The following is a 22,886-nucleotide window of genomic DNA, read 5'->3' on the forward strand; positions in this document are numbered from 1 at the left end:
TTTCAATCTAAATGTCCATAAAAGAGGGTACTGGTTAAACAAACATTTATACAGTGGCATGCTACAAACCTGTCGAGAGGCAGATGCACATACACTGAAATTGAACCACTGCCAAGACACATTCAGTGAAAAAGCACCATTTATATAAAAAAGGGGGAGAGGATATACATTACATTTGCGTGTATATGCAGATGGTCACTAAAAGGATACAAAACTTTAAATTCTCACCCATTTGTTGTTTTTTCCAAATGTACACATTAAAAAAAAAACTAAGTTAAAAAATAATAAGAATGAGGACATTATCACAAAAGTGAAGAAAACCTAATAGAATGGGAGAAAATATTTGCAAATAATATTTGATAAGGGTCTAATATTCAAAATATGAGGAACTCATAAAACAAAAACCAAGAACTGAGCAAAGGACTTGAAAAGACAATTCTCTGAAGAAGATATACAAATAGCTAACAAATACATAAGATGCTAAACATTAGTCATTAGAAATTGCAAATTAAAATCACAATACTTTACACCCCCAAGTATAGCTATAATTTTTTTTAAAAAGCAGAATACCAAGTCTTGGACAGTACGTGGAGAAATTGGAAACCGCATCCATCCCTGGTGGGAATGCAGAATGGTACAGCTGCTGAGGAAGTTTGGCAGTTCCTCAAAAAGTTAAAACAGAATTATATGGCCCAGCAATTCCAGTCCTAGCTGTAATACCCAAAAGAACTGAATACAAGGATTCAAATTCTTGTACTTGAATGTTTATAGCAGTACTATTCACAATAGCCAAAAAGTGAAAATGATCCGATTGTCTATCAACAGATGAATAAACAAAACGGTGGCATGCATATACACACATACACACACAAAAGTGGAATATTAGCCATAAAAAGGAATGAAATATTGATAATTTCTACAATGTGGAGGAACCACAAAGTTACATGTTGTGGTTCTATTCATATGAAGCTAAATCTACAGAAATAGCAGATTGCTGGTTCCAGGGGCTGGAGGGAGGGGGAAATAAGTAATTCTTTGAGTACAAGGTTTTATTTTGGAGTGATGAAATGTTTTGGGAACTAGGTGGTTGGTAGCACAACATCGTGAATGCGCCAAATGCCATTGAATTGTTTACTTTAAAATGGTCAATTTTCTTTTGTGACTTGCACCCCCGCAACCCAAAACAGAAGTAGCATTCAAACTCCAGGAAATGACCTTTCCTCTTCCCTTCTTAGGTCGTTGGAGTTCCAAGCCCCAGTTTGGTCAATGTGTTTAAGATGTGGAGAAATTAACATGCACAATGAGAGGAAGGATAACACTAAGTGCATTTCTGAATTTTTGCCTTAAGTAGGTGAGATAGTGGCATCATTCACAATATGGAAAAAAACCAGTTGAAGAACAGATTTAGAGGAGAAATGAAAAGTTCTCTCTTGGACCTGTGTTACTGAGTGAAGATGACTATGTCACTCAGGGCTAAAACTGTATAAACATGTTATAACTGTTTCCTTGTCTGTGTGTCTTAGAGTTTCTTGAGGACAGGGACTTCATAGTGCCTGGAAGTGTGTCCTCAAAGAATATTTGTGAAATGAGCAAGTGAAAGCAAAGATATACATGAAGAGAAGATAGACACTTTATTGGAGGTCCATCCAAGCACTTGAATGTGGTTTACAACTGTTGTCCCTATATATCAGCCTTTCACTCTCAAAAATGTCTAATTATGTGGTCACTCTTTGTAGAAAAAAATAAAATTCATATAATACAATATTAGGTATAACAGGCTTAATGAATACATCACAACAATGTAAAAGTACTTTAGAATAAATGCAACTGCTATTTTCAGAAAATTGAACCAACAGTATAGGAATCTTTTATTCTCATGCATTGAACAAAGAGCAGATTAACCACATTCCTACCCACAGGACTTAAGAATTATAAGGGGACCTGAGAAGTTAACTATTATTGTTCTTCCAATGCAAACATGCATTTTATGACATCAGAGACAGCTGGTCATGCTGCCCATGGTTGTCTCAGTAAGGCAGTACATCTCCAAATCTTCAAATAGGCACTGTTCAATCTTACTGCACAAAGAAATCTTGTGCTAAAAATTAGGAAGACAGTAAAATTAACTGAAGATATGTTGTTGCTTGAATTAGTTTTTTGTTGCTGTGCAACACAAACTTGTAATATATTCTAACATAACTTTCGCTCATTTAACAAAATAAACCTAAGTCCAAGAAAATATAATGTAACACCAGCAAAAAAAAAAAAAAAAAAAAACAAGATACAGAGATCCCATCCCCAAAAAAGAGACTTACAGAGTTTTTAAAAGCATGTTTATGTGACTGCACATAAATGTGTGTAAAAGGGTATTAGGACAGTTGATACCACAAAGATTACAGTAAGAAAAAGCACTTTATGACAATATTTCACAAATTCACAAGGATCACTTTAATATACAAAGCAATGCTACCATTCTGAACACAAAGCAGCTAATATGTACATAGTGTTAATAAAATGCATTATAACTCAGTACGTTTTTTCTCTTTACACAGATAAAGCACAAAAAGATTTAGGTAAAAATTAAAACAGGGATGTTTCTAGAATGTAGGGAATTTTATTAGAAATGTATTTCCCTCATAGTTATTTAGTATTCAACTCCAATAGCAACATCAGAGTGAAAAATCAATACCCTGTTTTGTGCTGATAGTTTTGGGGGGGGGAGTTATTGTTACCCCAGTCTTCAAGGGAAAACCAAAAATGCAAACACGTTTCTCTCTAGAAACTTCCCTGATTATTTTGTTTCTAAAAAGTTTCAAGTGTTACATCTAGGTTAGAAATAATTCTTTTCTTGGGGTGGGGACGACAACTGACGTGGACGAATCAGAAGGGGACAACTTTACATGGAAAGCTGCTAACTAGCACTCTTTGCCACCCCTAATAAATCTATACTCACAGAAAAATGTTGACAAATTATTTCCCACTTTTAATATAAATAATTTTATTACATACACAAATTGGAGTGACACCAGGATAAAAATACGTCTATAAAGCATTTACCAATTCAATTTTAAAAACATAAGAAAATAAAACCTTCCCAACACAATGATAGATCATTTCACGTGGCTGACTAACATAAGATCATTATCTGCAGGGATTTTCTTCCTTCCCCACCAATTTTTCAACTATCTCAGATTTATTTTCACATCTGAGATGCTCCTCAGACAGAAAGCTTGGAAATGCTTTACTTCTATAGGCAACTATTGATACCTATATAAAGTAGGTAAACTTTGAATGTCCTACTGTGTGACCTTTTCCAAAGACATTTCCTAAAGATTGTTCGTTTTCCTTTTCCTTGCTGGTGAGAATTAAAAATGTATCATGCTAGGACCTGCACCCACAGTACCAGAATGCAAAACAGGTCAATATTTCCTCTCTGTGCTAAACAACTTTGCCTGTTTATATTATCAATTTTGCTTCACAGGCTTTGTTCTATTTTTTTTTCTATTTTTATTTTTTTAAAAAATAAATTTCAAGCTAAAACACCTGAAATATAATCCCTCCATTCAAACATTACCTGGTCCCTCTTAAAGTTTGTCTGCCCCCTGAGGACACATACAAAGGCTTAAGCTACATTCACTAATCATTAAGAACTTATCATAAGCATATGAGACAGATGGAACTTCAGCACCCTGTTTATTTGAAATTCTTCCATACTGACTCTGCTTCATGATATGTTCAACCCCTCAGGGATTAGTGCCTTTCTTAGCCATTGATTCTATAAAGTCAAGGAAACCAGTTCCTAGTACATACAGTGACTGTGCAGTCAACTTAAAAAAGTCAACATGTCAACATTAAATGTATTCAAGATGTATGTAAGCCACCCAACAAAAAGTTCTAGTTGTGCTTTGTACAACTGAGAGCGCGAATTTATCCCACAACTCTTCACCTACAGGCTAGTTACTGAGCACACTTCACTTTCTCCTCCCACCCCTCATCTGAAATCAGATTTAGGCAGCATTTCTTTGATGTTAACAAAGCCAATTTTAGTGAAATTTATTCAAAATGATTACATGTAGTCTCCATGATGACAATAATTAATTACCTTGAAAAATCTTTTACCATCTGGACAAATTCATGAATATCTTGGCATCCTATAGCCAGTAATAATGTTGGGGTGAGGATAGAGTCTCATTTAAAATTAGAAATAAATATTTATTTGCTTGAGTTGCTTTTCTTCCTATCTATGAGAAAGAATAAGGGTTCAGACTCATTAACTAGGCTACTTAGACCTAATTACCTGATATTTTTTCTTTTATAACTATTTATAAGGCTAGCCTTTAGGTGTTAGAATATTTTAATCAATGAAAAGTTTTCATTAAAAAAAGTCCCATGATTTGAAGAAAGGAGAAAGACATAAAAAGTCCGTTAACAATTAAATGGTGAGGGAATTTCTCAAGTTGCTAATACCCAAACTGGGTCATTTTTAAAAGTGCAAGTTAAACCAAACATTTACAAAGAATATAATGTAAATATAATCCAAATAAATATACAACTTTTGTATTAATCGATGGGAAACAATATACCAACAGTTTTCAGGGCTACAAAGGCAACAAAATAAAGCCTCTAGAAAATAACTGAAAAGGTGTATAACCACTTTCCAAAACCCACTTCAATTCAAAATCTTAACTTTAAGATACAAACTTTATTTAATCCTGCAAAATGAAACAATCTTTTTGATTTTCAAAATAAAGAGACCAATTTATGCTGACTGAAGCCAATCACAGAATTTAAAACATATTAAAAATGAAAAGAAGAAATCTAGATTGAAGTCACTTCAAGTAAGTAAAAGCTTCCTGGTTTAAACAAACTTGCTGTTTCTTCCTAAGCCTTTGTATGATTCCACGTTACCCCGAATGGTCAAAATGATAGTAGGGATTAGGCCTGAGAGACAGAGATAACCTTTAGCCAGATGACTTCTGATCAGACAGCCTGCCTGGCTGGTATTGTGCTTTCAGATACTAGCACTGCTGCTGACCTACCATGAAAACACATTTTCTGACAAAATCCCTGCTCAAATGAAAACACCAAATTCCTCCCCAAGGATGATTTTTGAAAAATCAGTGGTACCTTTTATAAGCTATCTTTACAATGTTCTTAACCACTGTTATAGCTGCCAGAGACAAAGCATAAAAACTAAATACTTTGGGGGTGGAGGGGAGTTTTCAAGTGACTAGTAACATACTTAAAAGTATAAAGCCAAAGTAAACTAAGTAAAAAAAGTAAAATACTTGGAAGAAAATTAGAAGACAAAAATTAATCATGAGTGCTGGAGTAATGCAGTCCAAGGAACTACTGAAAGAGATGCAATAGAACACACATAAATGTATATTTTCATCTGACCTCAATATACTATAATACTCAGCATTCCTGACTTAAGAGCTCTCAGAGCTTCAGATTATATACTGTATGTATATATATATATATGTACACATATATTATACAAATGCCACCCCGTCCCCAAGAATATCTAAATGAACAGAGCACCTATGACAGTATTATGGTTGCCAATATGGTACTTGAGTTTGATAAAGAATGAACTTAGAACTATATCTGATACCAATTTTTTAATAATGTGAGCACATTGGATCTAGCCCTTTCTAAACCATTTTTCAGTTAAACGCTATCAAAGCTTGAAAACTCATAAGAGTAATATATCAAAAATAAACCCCTCCCACTTCATTTTTATTAGTTAATCTGTCCTATAGATAAAAGTGCCACATGGCCCTATATTTCCAAAGTGATACCAAACTATTTTCTAGGCAAATCAGTAGCATATATACAGATTCCTATGATGACATTTTCATTCCCTTTTGGCCAATACCAAGAGAAAAAAACATTACTGGTAATGTGGCCACATATGTTCTTGGCTACAAGATTTTTTAAATTATGTTGTTTTAATAAAAATTCTCAAAGTTGCATGCTTAAAAACACCTTTCCCCCAATTCTTGTAAAAAAAAAAAAGTCTGAACAAAAAATACTTAATTTCTATCTGTATAAACCGAAATCTTCAAGTCTCTCCAAGGGTCTAAAACAGATTTAGTATCAATGTATTTACCTCACCATTAAGTAACTGATTCAAACCAGTGCAGGTACAAAGAACCTCAAGGTACAAAGGACCCAGTCTTTATAATTTATAAACCCAAACAGCTAATATGGAATTGGTTGCCTTGATTTATCAGGGACTCAGAGGACCACCAACTTCTAATTAAAAAGAAAGCCCCAACTTTTGAAAAACATTTAAGTTGCTAAATATTAGGCAATTTTCATTTATAAAACATAACGACATTCAAAATGTTCACTCTGACATTCTGACTCATAAATAAAGAATTCTGGTTGGTGAACATATTTGTGATTTTGCTTGGTTTCTGCTAAACCAGTTTTGGAAAATGACATATGGTTGGTATACAAATAATTTTTATGCTATAACCTTCCCCATTAGCTCAGCAGGATAAACATCAAACTTTACAGTTGTTTGAAAGCCTTCTTGAGAATCTGGTGAATTGTCCAAATATACTACATCACTCAATTCTTAGAATGATGCTCCTTCATAAACTCTGTTCATCCTTGAAAAAAGACAATGGTTTGTTACAAACAAAAATATACCATTTACAAATATTAATTAAAAATCTTACTTTCAAAATGGACTCAATAATAAAGACCCATCTGTATATTTTAACACATTAACAAAGTAAACTTTAAAAAACCCATGACTAAATGTAAAAAAATGTTAATTTTCTAGATTCACTTCTAAAGGAAATAACCTTCTCAAATGAGAAATTATATCTAACATTATGTCAGTTTCAATTTTTTAAAATCCACCTTAATCTTACAGGGTAACTTTTAGATTTATCAGGCTTAGTGAATAAAATGAATAATTAATTAAAAGCAGTACTGGAAACAGTGTATGATACATACAAACAGACTGTTATAGTCAGAAGTTAAAAAAGGTAGCTCCTTTATAGAATGACAAAAGCTATATAGCATATTGGAAAGCATAACTATCTTTTTTAGAAGAAAACAAATGTTTTGCAAGAATGATAATCCAAATATTGTAGTACAGCAGCCATTCAAATATGTCTGAAGAAAATCACTTTCCTTGTCATGTCTAATACTTTACTTTTCAGAACTATATCCTTACAACTTCTTTTATTACGAAATTCACTAGAGGTACTCTGTTAAAGTATGTTAATATGGAAAAGATTTAAAATAATTCTACAACACAACATTTCTAAACAAATAGATCACTTTGTTTCACTTTAATATCTTGAAGGCTTTCCTGTTGGTATAATGTAAGTGCAAATGGGAGCAGTTTAATTAGAAATATCTTCTTAAGTAAATGAGTGACGATATAAATATTTTTGAAGGCGATGATAAAAACATTTATTTAAAAACCTTGTTATATAACTCAAAGGGTTGATCTGAGTAAAGGGCATCTTTTTACTAAGAATTTAGCATTAACTAAAACAAGCTTTGTGCTTGTACTTCAATTTAAAATAAAATATCATGCTTTTTTTTTCATTCAGTTGGTTACTTCTTTTAATGTATTCAAAATGTAGAACACATATAGAACTGAATTAAGAAGCAACAACTGTCCTATGGAAGAGCTATAGTTAATACAGAATGTTTTTAAGAACCAAGGACAAGTTTTCAGTATTGAAGAGAATACATAAAAAGCACTCCAAATTCATTCTTGATTTCTTCAACACCATAAAAATTCTTTTTTAGAGGGTATGTCTTTTAACAATTTTACATAATTCACAATGAAAATGTGAAAACATGTCAATTTGGCAATCACACTTCTTCAGTGCACCTTACTTACTTTATGCATGCGGCCCACACATTACTTCAGCTCAAGAAGCTGGGGTAATTCTGTCCCTAAGGCAATCAAGGCGCTCAGCACAAACCTTGAAATCATTTAAAAAAGATTTTCTTTTCCTCATTTTCCCCATCAATTTACAAGTAAACAAATTATTACTTCTTGAAGAGGGTGGGGATAAAATGCAGAAGTCTCTTCATGATTCCTGGCGCTGAAAATTTCTTGAGGGGAGAAGTGGAGGCAGGTGTTGGAACATTCACAGTTTAATGCAAAAGCACAAATGAAATTCTGTAGTTGCTTTCAGGCAGTTTTGCGCATAGAAAAAAAGAAATGTTTAGAAAATAAAATGTTTATTTCGTCTTTCTGGTTGTGGCCAAGCTAGTCCTTTTTCCACCATAATAGGTGAAATATAAATCCCAAATTAATCTGATTTGTGGCAGTAAAGGTCCTTAAGTGCTTTTAGCTCCTCAATCAGTGTCTTGTTTTGGTTTTCCAGCACTGCCACTCTGTTTTCTAAACATTTCACATATTCTTTCTTCTTTCTACGGCACTCTCGTGCTGCTTCCCTATAAGCAAAAAAAGGACAGAAAAAATTACGTAACATTTCTGTATCATTTATTTGGGGTTGGAATACAGTTAATTTTTAGAGATTTAGTTCAAAGCAACATTTTAATATAGATTTGGCATTAAAAAAATACAGAATGACTTGGAAATTGCCTTATGTAAAATTTTAATTTTAATATACCACAGAAGTTTGAGTAAATAAAAAAACCAATACAACTAAAAGGGCTGAACAATTAAAAATTACATCACTGTTTATTAAAATGTTCTGCATCACACCTATAAAACTTGAAGTTCTATTGATATCAGTAACTAAGAAAATAGTAAGGTAAATTTTAGTGTGAAAAACATCTTTTAAATAGAAAGATCTCACAAACCCATTTTTCAAGGCTTTTTTTTTCAAAAAATTAAGACATTTTCAATAATGATGTTGAGAAAACTGCAAAAGAATAAAATTGGACCCTTATACCATATACTAGAGTTAATTCGAAATGGATTAAAGACCTAAATATAAAACCTAAAGCTATAAAATTTCTAGAAGAAAACAGAAACATAGGGGGAAAGCTTCAAGACATTGGATTTGGCAGTGATTTCTTGGCTATGCAATCAAAAGCACAGGCAACAAAAGCAGAAATAAGCAAATGGGGCTACATCAAACTTAAAAACTTCTGTGCATCAAAGGACACAAAGAGCAAGCTATGGGAATGGAAGAAAATATTTGTAAATTATATACCTGATAAGGAGTTAATATCTAGAATATACAAAGATCTCCCTAAAACTCAGCAAGAAAATAACCTGAGTAAAAAATAAGCAAAGGACTTGAATAAACATTTCTCCAAAGATATACAAATGGCCAACAAGCATATACAAAGATGCTCGACATCAATCTAATCATTAAGAGAAATGCAAATCAAAACTACAATAAGGAATCTCCTCATAGCCATTAGGATGACCACTATAAAAAATATCCTATCAACTAAAAAATGGGCAGAAGACCTGAACAGATATTTCTCCAAAGAGGAAATACAGGTGGCCAATAGCCATATGAAAAGGTGCTCAAGATGGTCACTAATCATCAGACATGTAAATTAAAACCACAATGAGATATCGCCTCACATCTGTCAGAATGGTTATCAATCCAAGAACAAAAAGTGTTGGTGAAGATGTGGAGCAAAGGGAACCCTCATACACTGTTAATGGGGTTGCGAATTGGTACAGCCACTGTGGAAAACAGTCTGGAAGTTTCTCAAAAAATTAAAACTGGATATACCTTTTGATACAGCAATTGCACTTCTGGGTATTTATCCAAAGAAAACCAAAACGATAATTTGTTAAGATCTATGCACCCCTATATTCATGGCAGCACAATTTACAATAGCCAAAATATGGAAGCAACCTAAATGCCCATCAACAGATGACTGAATAAAGAAATTATGGTTCATATACACAACAGAATATTATTCAGCCATTAAAAAAATGAAATCTTACCATTTACAATGAAATAGATGGACCAAGAGGTTATTATGCTGAGTGAAATAAGTCAGAGAAAGATAAATACCATATGATTTCACTTATATATGGAATCTAAGGAACAAAAAGAATAAACTAATCAAAAAACAGACTCGTAAATATAAAGGACAATTTGGTGCTGGCCAGAGGGAAGGCAGGTTGAGGATGGGGGAGGAGGTTGGAGAATGGGGTGAAGGGTTAAAGAAGTACAAATTAGTGGTTGATAGATGGTCACGAGCATGGGGAGCACGGCACAGGGAATACAGTTAGCATTAATGTAATGGCTAGGTGGAGAGCCGAAGGAGAGAAAGAGCAATCAGGGGGATCATTTTATAAACTATATAATTGTCTAACCAATGTATTCTATATTTGAAACTAATAATGATTAAATTAAAAAAAAAAAAAAACCCAAACAGTTGCACTGTCGGTAAGAATATAAAATGGGGCAGCCACTATAAAAAATAGTATGGCAATTCCTCAAAAAATTAAAAATAGAATTACCATCTAACCCAGCAATCCCACTTTTAGGACAATATCCAAAAAAATTTAGAGCAGGATATCAAAGACATATTTGCACATCTGTGTTCATAACAGCATTATTAACAATAGCCAAGGAGTAGCAACCTGAATATCCATCGACAGATGAATAAATTTTAAAAAGTGGTATAAGTATAAATGGAATTATTAGCCTTAAAAAGGAAATCCTGTAACAATCTACAACATGGAGGAACCTTTAGGACATTATGCTAAGTAAAATAAGCAGTTACAAAAGGAAATACTGTATGATTCCATTTATATGAAGTATCTAAAATAGTCAAACTTACAAAAACAGAAAGAAGAGGGTGTGACTGCCTAGGACTGGCAGGAGGTGGAAATGAGGGAAGTTGTTTTTTATAGAGTTTAATTTCTGCAAGATGAAAAAGTTCTGGAATCTGTTGTACAATGTAAATATACGACTGAACTATATACTTAAAAATGCTTAAGATGGCACACTTAATGTTTTTTTTACCACAATTAAAAATTAAAATGTAATAAAATATTACTTAGCAAGCAAGTCTAAACTAATAAACTTTTTTTTTTTTTTTTTTTTTTTTTTTAGCTCTATGTGGACAAAGGCCACATCTTATTCCTTGATATCCTCATTCACTAGCACAGGGAGAGAGGCACAAGGCAAGTACTTCTTGTTGAATGCACATGAGAGAGTTGAAGGTAAAAAGCATCTAAGTCTTCAGCAGTTAAGAGCAGTATCTTCAGATTCTTAGGTTTACGTGGTTCTATCCCTTATCAGTTATGTGACTATAGGCAAATTATTTATCCTTAGTTTTCTGTCTAAAAATTGAGATTATCTACCTCAAAAGTCTTATGAGGATTAAAGGGATCGATATATGAAAAGCACATGAAACAGTGGCTGGCATTTTGCAAATGCTACATATGTCTTAGCTATTATTATTTGTAGATGACTCAAATGGTAGTCTATTAAAATTCCATTAATATCTTCATCCCCATTTGGTCTATCAGTTCAGAGAAAAGGAGTATTTTTTTATAATATAAACTGATTTTTGGAATAAACTGCACCCTATGTTGAGTTGTTCATGGTAGATATGGGCAATGCATGATCCATGGCATCACTAAGAAAAACTTTTTTGGAATGGGTTAAAAATGGCACAACAGTCTACTGAATAGTGAAGAAGACAAGCCAGGAAGCACTATGAGGCCAAGAGCGATCTAAAGGATGAAGTGGGAATGACTCAGAGGTCAATTTGAATGTTCTGTATGTGGTGAATCCCAGTAATATAGAGAGAATGTAGGATGAATCTAATTTCAGCCAGGGTTGACTGACTAATCTTGCCTCCCCTCATCTCTCCTCTCCATCAGCTGAGAATTTACAGTCTACAAGTGCCCATATGAATGCTATTATCTACATGCTAGTTTACAAAGTTAAGCTAATGGCATCCTATAGGTTAGTACCTCCCAACTCTGTTCCACCCAAATCAGTACGGTTGTCCCTCACTATCTGAGGGGGAATGGTTCCAGCACTGAGGGTACTATAGATACTCAAGTCCCTTATATAAAATGATGTATTTGCATAGAACCTAAATAAATGGATACTCAAAATCTATGGATACTCATCTCTTATTACTTATAATATTTAATACAATGCAAATTATATGAAAAGTCATTACGCTATATTGTTTAAGGAAAATTACAAGGAAAAAATCTGTACATGTTCAGTACAGATGCAACCACTGTGGGCCTAACATAGTACTATATGTAACAACATAACATTTTTGATCTGATGTTGGCGGAATCCACAAATGTGGAACCCACAGAGACAGAGGACTGACTGTACACTAACTATAGTGTTGTGAAAGATTAAAATGTTTCTCAAAAGATAAAAACAATGAAACACTGGGCTAAGAAAATTAACTCTTTTCTTTAATGCAAGACCTCTTTGATTCTTTCAATAATCTCCAATAGGAATTCTATATAGCATGTCCCAAACTGAATTTGTTTTTTTTGTGGGGTGTGGGCCAGCAAATAAATTTAAAGTAACACTATCTTGCAAAATGATGCTCAAGGTTGGCACAGTTTAAAATAAGCAAATATGGATGCAAATTTAATACAATATGATAGACTAGGAAAAATTCTAAATTGAGGATTAGGGAACTTGGGTTCAAATCCTATCTTTGACACTAACTAGTTGTGTAGCTTCTAGTGCATCCCTTTCCATTAAAGGACTGTTTCCTTATCCTTTTTTTTTTTTTTTTTAAAAGGACTAATCAACATGTTCCACACCAAGACCATTAGCTTTGTATTGAGGAGTATGCAAAACCAGCAATTTTAATTGATGAGACAGAGGGGTGGCAAGCATTTTCATATAAAAATAAGCATTACTGTATTTTAGAGAATACACAATTCAAATAAACTTTAAACAAAAAAAATTTAAAGAACTCCTTGGTTTAGAGAATGTCTCTTAAAACCTCATAATTTCCATCTAAATATTTTTAAGAACAGAAGAAAATGAAAGTCTCCTAGTGGACTAGTCTAAGGACATGATGTGAGGATTAAACTGACCTCTGATTTCTCTTTCAGTACAGAAACAGGATTTTATGATTCCAAGCATACATGGAAAGAGATGGCCTATGAATTCTGCAATTAACTTGATAGACATATTTTTAGAAAAAACTTCTTTCACATAGTGTGAAAACTAGTAATAGAAGAGAGCTTCTAATGTTATGAAGAACATTTACAAGGAACCTACAGCTATCATCTTATTTATGGTCTATCATCTATGGTCTCCCATAGATGACAATTTCTTAATCTCTGTAACCTGTCAATATGTTACTTGACATGATAAAAGGGCAATTAAGGTTGTTAATCAGCTGACCTTAAAATAGGAAAATTATCCTGGATTTTCTGGGTGGGCCCAATGTAATCAAAGAGTCCTTGAAAGTGGAAAAGGGAGGCAGAAGGTATGATTATGAAAGGAAGACACAAAGATTCAACATTGCTGACTTTGAAGATGGAGAAAAAGAGCCATGAGCCAAGGAATGCTGGGTAGCCACCAAAAGCAGGAAAGGGCAAGGAGACATATTCTACACTGGCATCTTCAAAAAGGAACATAGTCCTGCTGACACCTTGATGTTAGCCCAGCAAGATCCGTGGTGGCCTTTGATCCTGAAGAATTGTAAGAATTGATTTATGCTATCTAAGTCACTGAGCTTGTGGTAATTTGTGAGAAGGAGCAACAGAAAGTTAATGTACTTCCTAAGATGGGGAACAGGGCAAGGGTGTCCTTCCTCTCTTACCACTCTTAATTAAATTTCCTCTCAAAAGTTCTAAACTCTGCAATAAGGCAAGAAAAAGAAAAGGCACATGAATTAGAAAGGAAGAAATAAAACTGTCCATATTTGCAGGCAACATAATTATGTAGAAAACCCCAAAGAACCTACAACAAAGCTAAAACTAATAGAGTAAATTTAGAATAGTTACATGATAAAAGATTAATACAAAAGTCAATTTTATTTCTATATATCAGCAATGAACAAATGAATATTTAAATTTAAAAAACATACCATTTAAAACAGTTCTCTATCCCCTAAGAAAACCCAAACCAAAACCCCGTATTTAGGCATAAATCTAACAAATATGGCAGGATCTGTGTGCTGAAAAATGGAGAGTATATTGTGTTCACAGAATGCAAGAATCAGTATTATGTCATTCTCAATTTGAACTATAAAGTCAATACAATCCTAATCAAAATCTCAGCAAACTTTCTCATGGACATCAAGAAAATGATTCTAAAATTTATATAGAAATGCAAAGGAACTAGACAATAGCTAAATTCTATAAAAGAACAAAGTTGCAGGACTCCCATTATCAAATTCAAAACTTACTAACAGTAATCAAGACAGCATGGTATTGGCAAAAGGACAGACACACAGACCAATGAAACAAGCTAGACAGTCTAGAAACAAACCACACAAATATGGTCAATTTTTGACAAAAGCGCAACAGAGAAAGGGTAGTCTTTTTACTAAATGGTGTTACATATACAAAACAAAAAAACCTTGACACACTTCATACTTTATACAAAAACTAAAAGGGATCATGGATCTAATATAAAACAATTTAACACTGATATAGAGCAACTGGAACTCTCATACACTGCTGGTGGGAATGCAAAAAATGGTACGGCCACTTTGAAAACAGTTTGGCAGTTTCTTATAAAGTTAAATATACACTTACTATTCCACTCAGTCAGACTGCTTGCTCCTAGATATTTATTTAAGTGAACTGAAAGTTCATATAAAAACCTATATGTAAGTGTTTATAGTAACTTTATAATGCTTCAAAACTGGTAACAACTAAGAGCAAATTTAAGGTGACTGGATAAACAAACCACAGTACATTCATACAATGAAATACCAGTGATAAAACCAACTAGTGATTCATGCAACACTATCAATGAATCTCACATACATTTCACTAAGTGAAAGAAGCCAGATCCAAAAGGCTACAAACTACATGATTCCATTTATACAAGATTCTGGAAAAGGCAAAAATATAAGGATGGAAAAGAATTTAGTGGTTTCCAGGGGCTATGGGAGAGGGCAGAGGCTGACTACCAAGGGGTATTACCTGGGATTCTTTTTAGGGGGGTGTAACTCTTCTGTATGGCACTGTGATGGTAGATGTATGACATCATATACATCAAAGAGTAAAGTTAATTTATATGCAATCCCAGAATTGAATGAAGTTGGCGACAAATCTAACTATACTGCAAATGTATTGATATAACCTCACTGAAAAGGGTAAAGAAAGAAGGAGCAACCTAGGGAACTATGAAAATGCTTTCACTGGTACTTTTAAAACAAAATGAACTGTATATAAATATTGATAAATGTTTCTCACAGGGTCAAGTTAGCAATTTTGAAACTATTTTATATGTATACTAGAGTTAAACAAACAGGCAAACAACTTGTACTTACTGCTGAAGCCAAATTTCTGCCAGAGAAAGATGCTACAAATAAGCAAAAGGGGGAAGACTAAAATGAACCCTGGTTACAGATGAGTCAGAGATGTTAGTATGAATCCATTTATTTTGGTAATATGTAGATACAAAAATACAGATGTACAAATATGTGCTGTATACATGTTTCCTAGCTCTGTCCTAGAAGTGTGAAATCCCAGCAGCAAAGTGCACATCTAGTGCCCAGTTTTTGATTCTGAATATCATTTTCCAATAAAAGGAACTAGACTCAGCTCTACCAATTTATTAAAAGGTGTGACCTTCTACAAGATAGTTAATTTCTCTCTGAACCATATCTCCTCTTTAAAGAGGAGATAAGCTTCTCTGTTATTGCAGGTAGAACACACACTGGGCCCTTAAATAATATCTCAGGGGAAAGGTCAGATTATATGGAATTAGGAGATATCAACATATAGGTGATGCCTGAAATACATGGGGGCATGGATGAAAGTTCCATAAGAAAATTTGAAAAGAGGGCAGAAAACCAGGTGAGTAAGCCAAAGAAGAGTTTAGGGGAATGAGCAGTCAAAAATGTCAAATACTTCATAAGGTAAAGTAGAGTACTAGATTTGCCAGGTGGAAGGGAATCTGTACCTTTTCATAGACATAAGAGTGGTATGGTGGTCACAGAAGTCAGATTCTAGTGCATGGAAGTTGAAAAAGTAGAAGCAGCAATCTGGGAATAAAGGGGAAAAGGAACCATAGCAAAGTTTATAGTGAAACTAAATTCAAGCAAAAGTATTTTGTTAAAGAGTAGTCAGACTGCTTCTCTAAAGATTTTAGACAGTCAAAGGTTGTTAGAAACTGTAGCTATGTGTGCCCTGGCCCTAACTTGGTGTGTATGTGTATGTGTGTTCATGTGGGGGGAGAGGGAGAAGGAGGTCATAAATGAATACAGAACAAAGAAAATTTGGTCTGCGAGTTAAAATAATGAGTTTTTATAAATGGACAGCTCTCTAGGCCTTTATACAAAAGAGCAGACAAGAAGCTATAAGTGCTGCCTTCTCACTCATAGTTACGCCTTCTCTTAGTCTTTTCTGTATAAGGTGAAATGTTTCTGTTCCACAAAGCCAACCTGCAGAGACATAACCTGAAGTCCTTCTGTTTTTTCATAATCAAGAGGATTTCTCTTCTGTCTGACTGTTCTGCTGTGTCTGCTTAGAACTGATTTCTATAGTAAGTGCTGTTGTCTTAAATTTTACCACCTAGACTTGAGACTTCTTAATCAGATTTGCTTCTAATTTTAAAAAAGGGTTAAACACTCCCTTACAAACATTTTAAAACTGAAAAGATTTAAATGTAGAGTTCAATATATATTTTAAAATACATTTAAATATGAATGCGGCCTCTATGCTTATTATTATAATTTAAGTACAGATTAAACACAGATTGATGGAGCCCAAATAAAATAAGTCGCTCAGCTTGTTTCCAACTCTTTCTCTTTTTTCTTTTTTTTTTTTTAAAGGCGAGACAACCCTTGGTTGACCTCACAGATTGCAAGGACCCTGTCAGTTTACAATCCATTATTTTTTATGTTTTATGCCTACCACACCTGGCCTTCTTAGTACTCAATTCAAGTACTAACCGGGGCCGACCCTGCTTAGCTTCCAAAATCAGGCAAGATTGGGCTTGTTCAGGGTGGCATGGCCATAGACCCAACTCTTTTTCTAATATCCCAGAAAAAGCTCTGCCATTTCTCATAGCTTTCATGTGATTTATTATTACTCTACAGTAGCTAAGAATATTTTAGGAATGAAAGAGATTGGTTGAACTGGAATATGAAATTGCAAAAAAACAAACATTTCAACAGAGCACTACGATAACAAAGTACTTTCCAAGGAATTATCTTATTTGACCCCAAGAGCAACCTCCTGGGTGGGTTGTGGGATCCCACTTTACAAAGAAGAAATCTGAAGTTTAAAAGGTTAATATGTTCTTCCAAAGTCACAGCAAAAGGAGTAGGTCCAGGACTTGAGGAATCTAGATCTTCTAAGTTCAACCTCTGTGTTTCTTTCACATTATTCATAGTGTTTGAAGAATCTTGGGGTGAACAGCAGAGGAATATTTTTTACCAATTTAAAACTTTTTATATCTTTATATACCTTATTTTTGTTTTCTTCACTTTGCCTTAAGTCATTTCCATATTAAAATCCTAAACAAGATATTTAAATTGTACCTAAATAAATAAAAATACTAAGGTAAGTAAATATAGATATTTTATTGTTTTTTGATAATGAGGTCATTTATAGTTATAAATTTACTTTTTGATAATTACTTTTGCCCACATTTCATTGATTTTTGTGTGCATTTTTATTGAAGATTAACTCTCTTTTAAGATTTTGTCAATATCGAGGTATTCTTAGAATTAATCTATTTTCAAAGGATCTTTACTTAGATGTTAACCTTATTATTTTGAGTAAAGGTAATATTCATTAAGACATGGACTGGTCATCATATATTTACTATATTACAAATAAATTTAACTTAACATTTAATTTTAATATACATACATGGAATTCTCGATCTTCTTGAAATATGCTACTCATGAAAAGAAATAATTTTTAAATAATCTAGCTAGCTAGTTACAGCCTAGTTAAATATAGCAAATTGTGCACTAAAACTCCTATGGGGAGACTGCATGAAAGAAAACTACTCTATAATTGAAGATTAATCCATAATCCCATTAGCCATCTTATTAAGTGCAGCTAATTAAATAAAGACAGTTTAGCAAGATCAATCAATTCTACCAGAAAAAAATTCAACACCAAGATCATATTGTCAGCAGATATAAAAGATACACATCTGGCACAACCCGAAGACATACTTGACTTACAATAATCTAAGTAAATGCAATATATGTACCTACCTGTTCTTCATTAGGCGAACCTCTCTCTTTCGGGCTGCTTCTTCAGCAGGCTGTGTAGGAAGTGCTGGGGAGGATGCCATAACAACTCCAGGGGCGATGGTGCTAGTTGGTGCTGTGCGGATCTGGTATGTTTGTACATCTCCAGAGGCAGCTTAAAGAAGAAGGATGAGTGTGATTGTAAGACACTAAAGCACTGTGACTTGGTAAAACTACATGTGTCAATCATCAATCTAAATATACACTTTGGATTAAAAGGGGAAAAAATGGAACAGATGATTCTGACTAAAATACTGAAGGAACCAGCACTCTTTGGGTCATTACTGAGAAATAATTTCCAATTTAATATATTTATTAGTATAGAAACTTGGGTGAAAGAGGTCTTAACCTACATCTGCTAGAATGAAGTTCTATTCTGTTAACATGCTTACCAACCTTAAGTCTAAAAGGTAAGTAGGGCACAGCTTGGATGATCTTCCTAGACAGAGTATAGTCCTCAATGTCTTCCTTTGATATTGGTAAATTCATATTAAAAAATTTCAAGTAGACTCTTGCCACGACATAAAAACGACCATGATTTTTCATAAAATAGCAAAATGGAAGAGAAAATAAAGCATTATGGTCAACTATTATAAATTTTTAATTGAAACAAAACTGTAAGTATGAAAAAGTGTACCACGTGATGCCAATTATATTATTTGTAAACATTGTTTTAATGTAAATGATAATGACTAAAGTTTTATTCTTTTAACTAAATGATCCATTACTTGTGAAAAGAAACATAATCACTGCTTGTCAGACTGCTTCCAAAAACAGCTTAATATGCCCTTCTAAGAATAAGGAACCTAACGTTATTTGAAAGAATTTGAAGGACTTTATAAAATTATCCTTATTTGTTAAATATCAATCAAAATGTGTAGTTTGAGTGGAAAAGATTTATATACTAAACATGTTACCATCTTCAAACTGACGTTCAGAATTCAAATTCACTGACATCCTGCTTTACAATTTTTGAGTACCTGCATGTAAAGTGAAAAGGTGTTTTACTCCCATTAATAAGCAAAATATTTAGTAACAGAATATATTCTGTAAATACATTAGGGCCCTTTAAATAAATTATGACTCTCTCTAGTTGATGTTTCAGGATTATTCAAAAATTATCGACAGTGAAGGGGCACAACTGTCATTACCTAATAGAAGCAAAACATATTATTAATGAAAATAGTTTTAGAAACATTTATTATTTCCTTAATATGCAAATTTTCAAGCTGGCATAAATCGTATTCTTGAAATATTCAAATGTGTTAAAAGAAAAATAGTTAACTCCTGTCTATAAATATTCCTGAAACAAATAGGAAAAAAACCAAAAACAATTAAATTAAAAAATAAAACAGGAAAAAATCTATTTCCATAATTCATCAAGGATTTAGCTACTACTTCTCTCCAAAGACCAGCAGAGTTGTACACTGGTATAAGATTTTTCAGAATATAATGCTTTCATTTGAAATAAAAAATGATGATCTTAGAAATGAGGATGTAAATTTCTTTTGAATAAAAAGCAGAGAAACAGAATTTTGAATCTCCAAAGATTATTAATGACTTAGTACAACTCTCATTTGACACATGAAAAAAAAAGAGACCCAGAGAGAGGTTGAGTCTTACACAAGGCCACACAGCGAATCTATACAGTTAAATCTAGAATCTAGCTTTCCTAACTCCTGATTTCATTCTTTCCCCTATCCTACTGTTTCTCCTATCCCCAAATGCTAGAGGTGTCAAAGATAGACATTATATTTTTAAAACTGAAAATAGTTGTTTTTATGCCATGACATTTTGGTCCAATTAGAATAATGGAAGAGTTCATGGAAAAAATTATCTATAATAATGAAAAATTAACTATATTTTAACAGTACTCTGCACGATCATACTTACTTTTTTTGAGTTTATAACATTTTAATCTTTCAAAGAGTTTACCACATGTATAAATTCTGAATTCTCTTACCTTGAACAACAACTTGGTTGCTGGGCACTAAGATCTGCTGTCCATCAGTGGTCTGTGCATACTGTAGAATGGTAGTACCCGGCTGAGTGGCGGCTGCATTGGTCATGGTTAATGTTTGCAGGCCCTGTACCCCATCGGTACCATTGTTAGCCAGCTGTATTGCTCCTCCCTGGGTAATGGCAACTAAAACCCAATGGATTTTTTGTTACAAGTTTAATTAATACCATATAAGACTTTTACAACACACTAAATTCAAAGTAGAATAATTTGCAAGACATAAGCTAGGAGAAATTATTATAGTAAATAACACCGTCAAGAAGGATTTGGTATACTCAAATACTTTCTGCTCAGGAAACCCACATCCAACTTCTATAATACAAATGCACTCTATGAACCACATTACAATTTATAATAATGTCTGTTAAAAATTTTTTAAAAAGTAGATAAGTGAGAAAATAAATGTTAGATTACTTTTGAAGTTATTTGGTTCAGAGGAGGTACCAACTTTGTGATCCATACTTCCTTCAATCTAGCATTAACTACCTAATATTTTAATTGTTTAATATTTGTTGTCCCACTAGGAAATAAATTTATTGAGTAGGAAATGTGGTTTTTCTTATCTATTTTCATGTACTTAGCACAGAAATAGGCATGTAATAAAAACCCAATAAATGGCTGTTTTAATATATAATTAGTAAAGCAGTTGAGTAATGCGTCTTTTTCTCTAACTTGCTAGCGATGCATAAACTATAACAAAAGTTCATTCAATGAAACAACTGAGATAGCCTACGAACTTAATTATCAGTCTCTCACAGAGTTTAAAATCGGAGCTCAAGATCATCATTTAGAGAAAAATGCTTTATTGCTATTTCTAAGTTATATATCTAAGTATCTTCATATAAGATCTTTTGTTGATTATTCATTAATTAACCATACTTGTCATTCATCTGTTACAAAGTAATCACGTTTGGCTCATACTAATAGATATTTCACTTTATAAAAAAATAAATCACCTTTATAGTAGAGTACGTGGACAAAGTTTAAAAAAAAAAGAAGAAGAAATAGATCATTATTTTATTTGGACAAAGCAATCTCTTAGATACCAGCATTGGGATAGGTAGTTGGATCCTTCTCTAGACACAATCCCTATTAAGAGTTTGAGTTTTCCAGAAAGAGAAGGACTAAAAATTACAATATTACATATAAAATTGCATTATGGATTTTTCAGTGAATATATCAACATGTCTGACACTTAAGCATAGTACTTTTTGTCTGTTAGAAGAGAATTAACATGGGATCAATTGTTAGCCAGCTTTAATAACTAATATCCTGAGTCATCTATCTATGGAAATCTGATTATCTACTGTTCAATCAAGAAATAACAACAGTTAATGGCTATGATTTGGTTTAGCAAATGATACCTGTGGAAACTAAGATGCTGGCATATACAATTCATCCACTTTAGCTAATCCCATATGTTTTACTTATCTTAGACAAAGATAACACAAGGGATATGTAAGAACTATTCTGAGATTAATATTGCTGGATAACTTGAAAGAATCAGAAAGTTAAGAGAATCAAACCACAATTTCTCATATAGAGTTAATAAGCAAATTCCATTGTATTTTAATACACGCAGCTTTCTTCTTGGCTACATACCAATGAACTCAAGGTGGGAAGAAAGAAGTAGAAAACTAGATATCAGGAGATCTGGATTCTAGTCCAAGTTCCATCACTAAACTGTTATTTGAATCTGTTATCTCTTCTGTAAAAATAAAAATATCTGGTTCTAGCCACTAAGTACAATTGTTGTAAAAACCAAATGCGATCATGTATATATGAAAGCAGCTTATCAAACATGTTTTTTCTCAATACTTGTTTATGTACTTGCCGATTCCAAAAGAATTTGCAACAGCTTTCATGAAATTAAATTAATTAAAGTAAGAAGAAAAAGAAGTCAAATGACTGATGTGTCTATAGGTATATATAATAATTCTACTAGAAAATCTAGAAAGAACGAATACAATTAAACATAAACTTAGCTGAGATTCTGAGTAGCCAAAATAAAGAGGAAAACATCACGGGTTAGTTTTATTTAGTGAAACAAAAATTTCCAGTTCAAAATGACAGACACATATTTTTCTACCTAAAAATCTCTCAACAAGACTTTATCATCAGAGACAGTGAACCTACCATGGATAAAACTAATAATAGTATTAATAAAAAAATAACCGATTTATGAAGGAACACAAATTGTTATGGCCAACTGGGGAGGGCAATTGGGCAGGACCTGCTTTGATTCAATAATTCTATTCTTTGGATGCTACCCCACTGAGCCATTAATACATATATAAGAGTGTTCATGTAGCATTGTCTCAAATAGTAGAAACGTCTTAAATGTTCATCAGTATGTGTGTGGGGGGAACGTTCAAACAAATCCTATATTTATACAGTAAAACAAAATGTAGCTGTTAAAGACACAACTGTATGTATATATATCTATATATGGTATGAAAGAAATTTTCATTTTATTAATACTATG

General features: G+C 33.0%; 2 protein-coding genes across 14 annotated transcripts in view; one reads left to right on the forward strand and one right to left on the reverse strand.

Annotated features, from left to right (window-relative positions):
* Positions 1-22,886, forward strand: part of METTL21A (methyltransferase like 21A) — a 57,371-nt gene that overhangs the window by 14,806 nt on the left and 19,679 nt on the right. Inside the window, exons 4-5 of one of the 3 annotated variants that reach the window (XM_036237248.1) lie at positions 11,046-11,116; positions 13,040-17,703. The exons of 1 other annotated variant lie outside the window; for it this stretch is intronic. In XM_036237248.1, the coding sequence (XP_036093141.1) occupies positions 11,046-11,080 (35 nt within the window). In that variant the 3' untranslated portion in view covers positions 11,081-11,116; positions 13,040-17,703. Of the gene's footprint in view, positions 1-11,045; positions 17,704-22,886 lie in introns of those variants that run through there. One more of the 3 variants, XM_016135057.2, reaches the window with a different exon arrangement.
* Positions 2,317-22,886, reverse strand: part of CREB1 (cAMP responsive element binding protein 1) — a 57,019-nt gene continuing 36,449 nt past the window's right edge. For 6 of the 11 annotated variants that reach the window (XM_016135047.2, XM_016135044.2, XM_016135050.2 and 3 more), the window contains 3 exons: positions 20,345-20,527; positions 18,346-18,496; positions 2,317-8,442 (listed from right to left, as the gene is read on the reverse strand). In XM_016135047.2, coding sequence (XP_015990533.1) covers positions 8,298-8,442; positions 18,346-18,496; positions 20,345-20,527 — 479 coding nt within the window. In that variant the 3' untranslated portion in view covers positions 2,317-8,297. Of the gene's footprint in view, positions 8,443-18,345; positions 18,497-18,777; positions 19,362-20,344; positions 20,528-22,886 lie in introns of those variants that run through there. The other 5 variants (XR_004955762.1, XR_001595649.2, XR_001595651.2 and 2 more) reach the window with 2 other exon arrangements.

The sequence above is a fragment of the Rousettus aegyptiacus genome, unplaced genomic scaffold (assembly GCF_014176215.1).
Source record: "Rousettus aegyptiacus isolate mRouAeg1 unplaced genomic scaffold, mRouAeg1.p scaffold_m13_p_2, whole genome shotgun sequence".
In the NCBI taxonomy this organism is placed as follows: domain Eukaryota; kingdom Metazoa; phylum Chordata; class Mammalia; order Chiroptera; family Pteropodidae; genus Rousettus; species Rousettus aegyptiacus.